This window comes from Neoarius graeffei, chromosome 27 (assembly GCF_027579695.1).
Source record: "Neoarius graeffei isolate fNeoGra1 chromosome 27, fNeoGra1.pri, whole genome shotgun sequence".
In the NCBI taxonomy this organism is placed as follows: domain Eukaryota; kingdom Metazoa; phylum Chordata; class Actinopteri; order Siluriformes; family Ariidae; genus Neoarius; species Neoarius graeffei.
This window is the reverse complement of record NC_083595.1, coordinates 460,285-467,323: the sequence shown is the minus strand read 5'-3', so window position 1 is coordinate 467,323 and position 7,039 is coordinate 460,285. Positions and strand designations below refer to the sequence as shown.

The 7,039-nt window shown below is 48.2% G+C and overlaps 1 protein-coding gene across 1 annotated transcript; it reads right to left on the bottom strand.

Moving 5' to 3' along the window:
* Nucleotides 1–4,544: 4,544 nt before the first annotated feature.
* On the bottom strand, nucleotides 4,545–6,014 carry LOC132874767 (paraneoplastic antigen Ma1 homolog). Its single transcript, XM_060911162.1, has one exon. The coding sequence runs from the start codon at nucleotides 6,012–6,014 to the stop codon at nucleotides 4,545–4,547; it is 1,470 nt and encodes a 489-aa protein (XP_060767145.1).
* Nucleotides 6,015–7,039: the final 1,025 nt, after the last annotated feature.

Here is a 7,039-nt window from a genome sequence, read left to right as displayed (position 1 = left end):
CCTATTGCTTAAAAACTAGCTATGGGTGTAAAGGCAGGTGAAGTGCATGGCATAAGGAATGGCCGGTTTGTGCATGTACTGCAAAGAGCCTGCAGATTACACCACCAGGCATGAGAAACGTTATACCATGCAGGGAATGGCTCGGCAAGTGCAAAGTGTGATGCTACAACATTCCTGCTCTGCACTCCTAGCTTGCTGTAAGTCAAGCGGTCAGTAGGCTTCCTATCCCTATGTGACCTACGTACTAAGGGAGGAACTGAGTCTGTGGGAGCTGCAGGGTAAACTACAGAGTGAACATCAGGACAGCTAACATCCTGGTCTGTGGCTACTAAATCCTTCACTACCTCAGGAGACCTATGTGGAGAGGTAAGGAGTGCAGGGTTGAGTGGAGTTATCACATCATCTCTAGGTGTGGGCACTAACCTAGGGCTTCTAACTGTGGTGGAGACACACGGCGCAGTAGAATCTGGTACGGGCTGGTCATTATGCGTGCCAGCAGTCAGAGGAGCATGTTGCACTGCATCCTCAGCATAACAACCATACTCAGAATCAGAAGTGCTAGACTGTGCATGTACCACAGGAGGCAACACCTCAGAGACACCAGTCCTACGATTTTTCCTTAGCCCTTCTCTGTTTCACAGCCCTTGGGCCCAGGGCTGGAGCAGTGGCGACCACTGGACCTAGTCTTACCTCCTGTCCTAAAGGCAAGATATGGTTACGGTGCATCACCTTGACTGGTCCATTACCATCAACAGGTGTCAACCTGTACACAGGGAGGTCAGAAAGCTGACCATCAACACTGTAAAGACATGAGCTCCATCTATCCGCTAGCTTCTGCTTCCCTTTCAGACCCAAGTTTCTAATCAAAACCCGATCCCCAGGACTCAGGCTATGATGGTGAACTTTCTGGTCATACCTCTCCTTGTTGCTCTGATTCATCCTATCCGCAGAGGCACATGCCAGCTGATAAGCAGCTTGCAACTCCTCTTTCATCTTTGTCACATACTTAAAATGTGATGCAAATGACGTGTCATCAGATGAAACACCAAAGCAAACATCAACAGGGAGCAGAGCCTCCTGACCAAACATCAAGAAATAGGGTGAGTACCCGGTAGCCTCATTAGGAGTGCAATTATACGCATGCACCAAATGTGCTATATGCTGACTCCACTTTGACTTTTGATGTGACTCTAGGGTGTCCAACATGTCAAACAAAGTCCTATTGAACCTCTCAGGTTGTGGGTCACCCTGTGGGTGGTAAGGAGACGTCCTCGACTTTTTCACACCCAACATGGTCAACATCTCAGTCACCAGTCTACTCTCGAAATCCCTACCGTGGTCGGAGTGGATACAGGTGGGCAAGCCATAATGAATAAAATATCTCTCCCAGAGAGTCCTTGCCACTGTGATAGCTGTCTGGTCCTTAGTAGGAAAGGCTTGTGCATAACGCGTGAAATGGTCAGTGACGACCAACACATTGCAAACATTTCGAGAGTCAGGCTCAATCGAAAGAAAATCTATGCATACCAAATCCATGGGTCCAGAACTCTGTATGTGGGAAAGAGGAGCAGCCCTCTGAGGCAACATTTTCCGCCTGATGCAGCGCTCACATGTCTTACAGTATTTCTCTGCATCAAGCTTCATACGAGGCCAGTAAAACCTGTCCCGAACCAGACTGTACGACTTGTCAAACCCCAAGTGGCCACTATCATCGTGCAGCAGCTTAAAAACCAGACCATGGAATTGCTTAGGGAGCACCAGTTGTCTCACGCACTGACCACCCCACTTAACAGTCCTGTATAGCAGTCCCTTGTCAATAGACAGCTTTGCCCACTCCTTTTTCAGGATCTTAAAGTCAGGATGCCACATCAGGATACTACTAGCAGGCTTCTTCAGACTTATAGCTTGCCAGACATCTCCTATAACAGGGTCGCTTTTCTGAGCTTCTTGAAGCTCACTAGAACTAAAAGTAGGCAACTGATCAGGTGCTACAGCAGCAACATGACAGAATGCTGTTGGAACAGCTGACTCATGGCTGCAAATCTGATCAGCAACCCGGGGGAATGAAGAACAACCAGCTCTCTGTGTGGCTACCACCTGACAAATAGCTCGCACTCCAGGGGTGGGAATCTCTTGCCACTCATCGTCAGGGGACAGGCTGACGTGAGGGCGTCGCAACAGTGCGTCAGCATCCATGTTCCTCCGCCCAGGCCTGTACTTCAAGCTAAAGTCGTAAGTGGACAATGCCGACAACCAGCGATGACCAGTGGCATCCAATGTGGCAGACTTGGTTATATAAGTCAGGGGGTTGTTGTCCGTCCTGACTTCAAAACTGGCTCCATAAAGGTAGTCATGCAGCCAATCCACAATAGCCCACTTCAAAGCTAAAAACTCCAGTTTGTGAGCTGGGTAATTCCTCTCTGAAGGGGAAAGACTACGACTGATGAATGCCACAGGACGCAATCCTTCAACATACTCTTGATAAAGGACACCACCTAGACCATCCAGGCTTGCATCCATATGCAAAACATACGGCTTTTGGGGGTCTGCAAAAGCTAGCACCGGGGCCTGAGTTAACCTTGACTTCAACTCCTGAAAAGCGAATTCGCACTGATTGCTCCATCTAGGGCCAAAAGGTTCAGAGGGCCGGAAAGAAGGTTTCGAGTCAGCAGCCTGTGAACTTGAGCTCTTCTTCTGAGGCAGACAGCCCTGCAGCAACTCATTCAATGGTCGGCATAATGTGGAAAAACCCTTCACAAAACGACTGTAATATCCACAAAACCCCAAAAATGACTGTAGCTCAGTGACAGTCTGTGGTCGTGGCCATGAAACAACAGCCTCTATTTTGGAGGGGTCAGTGGCTATGCCATCCTGTGAAACTATGTGCCCCACATAGTTCACAGACGTCCTGCCAAACTGACACTTATCCAATGAAAGTTTGAGACCTTCTTCTCTCAACCTGTCCAGAACCTTTAAGAGTCTCTCCTCATGCTCCTCCAAGGTGCTACCAAAGACAATCAGGTCATCTAAATACACCAGAACCTCCAGAAAATTCCTGTCTCCGACTGTCTGCTCCATGACCCTCTGGAACGTGGCAGGGGCACCACAGATTCCCTGAGGCATACGCTCAAACTGATAGAAACCTAAAGGACAGATGAACACTGTCTTTTCTTTATCAGCCTCGCTCATGGGAATCTGGTAGTAGCCACTTCTCAAGTCCAACACCGAGAACCACTTACTACCAGAGAGACAATGGAGGGCGTCTTCGATCCTGGGAACCGTGTACTGGTCAGGGATGGTCCGCTGGTTAAGGGTTCTATAATCAATGCACATCCTGACTTTACCTGACTTCTTGCGCACTACAACAGTGGGCGAAGCATACGGACTCCGAGACTCCGAAATGATGCCATGATTCTGGAGTTCCAGCAAATGCTGAAGCACATTCTCTAGATCAGCAGGAGCTAAATGTCGAGATCACTTCCGAAAAGGCCGCGAGTCATTTAACCTGATTTCATGCTGAGTGCTTTTTGAGCAGCCTACATCCCACTCGCTACAAGAGAACACTTCCTTCCTCTGCAACATCATCTCGCAGAGGTGATGTTTTGCCTCCTCTGGCATAGATGAAGTGCCAAAATCAAAAGAAGCAGAAGTAAGCTCACCAGCAGCTATGGGACTGCAAGTGGACGGAAACTGTGGCACCATCTCTACAGGGTATATGTGAGCGAGGGAACTACCTCTCTTCACAAGAACATCCCTGGAAGAAACATTCCTCATATTTACCATAATACAATGGCAGGACACAGCAGAGACTGGATGGACTTCAGGCCGAACCTCAAGCTCAGGGACAGATGCATCATCAGCACTAAAAGGCTGGTCTACAAGGACTAAAGAGTCATTGAGTTCACCAGGAAACTTGGGCAGTCCTGAAAGCTGCAGCTCCTGCCCAGGCTTTAAAACAACAGGTTTAGGTTTTGTGAACCACACAGTACCGTGTTTATCCACATCCTCCGGTGACACACCTGTGTGCTTAACGGACTCAAAAACCTCTTTTATCACAGGGTGTATGGTCAGCATGTTAAGAAACCCGTCACCTGCCTGTTCACGACAAGAGTGGAACAACTTCTTCACCAAGTGAGTGTTTGTGCCTACCAAAATGTCTATACCCTCTTTTGTCTGAGGTTCAGGACACACAAGAGCTAAAGTGTCCACCACCTGAGGCACACCAGTGACCACTTCAGTGAACTTGAGCATAAGAGGCAAATATCCATCATATGGGTATTTGTGAGAGCTCAAACCCCATATTTCCAGATTTTCCACTGGCTGCAGTGGCAAATGCTTCAAATATGCATTATAAAAGCTATGATACAAGATGGTGACCTGAGAACCACTATCAAGCAGAGCTTTAGCATAAATACCTTCTATCTGCACGGGCACCTCAGCCGAGGGCCCCACTAACCCAGATGGCAGTTGTGATTGGCTGACTTTGATTGGAGGTGAACAATGAGCGGAATGTGTTTTGTGTGATGGAGCTCTGTGCCATTCCTTCACTGAGCTCCAGGGAAGTTTCCCTGCTGCGTGACCCTCTTAAGCAGCTTCTGATTCACTACCCTCAAGTTCTCAGGACGTGTGCACTCTCGCTTGGTGTGGCCGTCTTCTCCACACTTGTAACAAAAAATGGCAGGAACAGAAGAGGATGCCGTAGACTTCGGCAGGTTCGAAGAAACAGCCCTTGTGGGAACAGCTGGGGCAGTGGTTTCTGTGCTGTGGCTTACGCCAAACTGTGAGACTTGAGGATTTTCAGGAGCCACAGTAGTAGCAGTCAAAAGTTTAGTTACTAAAGACGTCAGCTCCTTGACCTCTTTCCTCAGACTGTCAACCTCAGACGTTAGGGGAGTAACAGGCACATGAGGAAGAGTGACAGCAGCAGTCACAGGAACCTGGCGAAATGTAGATGAGGCCACAGAAACCTTTGCACTCTCCCTTGCACTTACCCACTGCTCTTCCTCTCTCACATTTCGCATTAACTGTGAAAAAGAAGGCGGAGCTTGAAAAATGTGCAGAAGTCGCACACGTAAAGCCACAATGTCAGTGGTGAGAGCACCCTTGAACAACTGCTCCAGACGTGCACGATTCAGGCCTGCAGCTTCAATCCCTCCTCTCAAAAGAGCACGGTGGAGAAGCTTGTCCAGGCGATACAAGAAAGCAGAAAGTTTCTCACCATCTTCTTGAAAAGTATGGCGAAACGATGTCATAAGGTCTGCCCCACTCTCAGTCGATCCATAAGTAGTGTCAAGAGCGGTTAAGTAATCAGTAGCAGTAGCAGATGGGCTACTGACTTTCAAGAACCTTACTATATCTGCAGCAGGCCCACGCAAACTCTCAACAATGCGCTGTCGCTTAGCAGCATCACTGCACTGCCACTCAGTAATCATCTGAGTAGCCTGCTCCATCCAGGCCTCATACTCTTCCTCGCCTGGGGGAACGGGCCGTAAACCGGAGAACAGCCTCAGTTTTCTGTAGCCAGGCACATCAACAGATGCCTGGTTACAGCGATCAACGAGCTGGCCTATGGCATTCACAAGATCCATGCTGACATCAGATTTAGGAGGCTGCGTGCCCAAAACAGCCTTCACATCACCCATAGACTTGCCTTCCTGCTGTAATAATGACAATAGCTTGGCTTCAAATCCATCACTTTCAGGAACAGGACTAGCAGGCAGCAAACTACTCACTACATGAACAGCCCATGGACCTGCCTCACCTACAATTCCCACTTCAGGAGGGACAGAGCTCTGCTCCAACTCAGCAAAAGTCTCGACTAAAATGTACAGATGCCTACCAGTCTTGTCGCCACGGCGACCACGTATCCGGGTCCTACCCAGAACCTTGGCTGTGCTGAGCACACGGCTAACCACATCATCAGTGGCCTCCAATGGCACTCTGCTAAGTAAAATGGCATGACACAACTCCACATTCTCCTCACGGCTCCACTCAACAGCCTGACTAAGGTCCATGTAAAAAAAAAAAAAACTGCCCAGCAAACAGCAATAACTAACACAACACAAACACTAAGCAAAACACAGCGATCTACTTGTTCTGGTAAACAGGAAAATCCCAGCGGTGCCTCCAAAATGTAACCCCTTTTTAACAGGTGCTGATCACCCAGCACAGTAGGCTACAGGCTACTAAAGAGTTACACTAAATCCCAATAAATAATGGCGCAACAGGGTCCTAAGTTCTCAGCGGTGGAGTGGTGAGCTGGCTGAGATTCCTGATACCATAAGGGTACAAGTACGAGTATAGAGAGAGAATAATAAGCATGAATCTAATAAATGATAAATTTAACAGCGCGGTGCCTCCACTGCGAAAATACTGCACGTACCTTTGAAGCTAGTGTATGGTGTATTTCCTCAGAATTTAAAATAAACAGTAGCTTGAGTGAAAGAACTAATGGCTAGTCTGCAGTGTGCATGTCAGAATGTTCAAATATAAAGAACCAAATGAGCAGCCAATACACCCAAGATATAATTAAATAATAATAATGATTATATTTATTAATAAGCAAATAATAATAATGGGCGGCACGGTGGTGTAGTGGTTAGCACTGTCGCCTCACAGCAAGAAGGTCCGGGTTCGAGCCCCGTGGCCGGCGAGGGCCTTTCTGTGTGGAGTTTGCATGTTCTCCCCGTGTCTGTGTGGGTTTCCTCCGGGTGCTCCGGTTTCCCCCACAGTCCAAAGACATGCAGGTTAGGTTAACTGGTGACTCTAAATTGACCATAGGTGTGAGTGTGAATGGTTGTCTGTGTCTGTGTGTCGGCCCTGTGATGACCTGGCGACTTGTCCAGGGTGAACCCCGCCTTTCGCCCGTAGTCAGCTGGGATAGGCTCCAGCTTGCCTGCGACCCTGTAGAAGGATAAAGCGGCTAGAGATAATGAGATGAGATGAGATAAATGCTTCCCAAAGAAGCATGCAATGTAATCACCAATATGAATAAAATAGTAACACCTGCACAAGAAGAGCGGAAACAATTAGCCTACAT

What these genes read in the sequence shown, in the direction of transcription:
- LOC132874767 (XM_060911162.1), bottom strand. Translation starts at nt 6,014, where the DNA reads ATGGACCTTAGTCAGGCTGTTGAGTGGAGCCGTGAGGAGAATGTGGAG.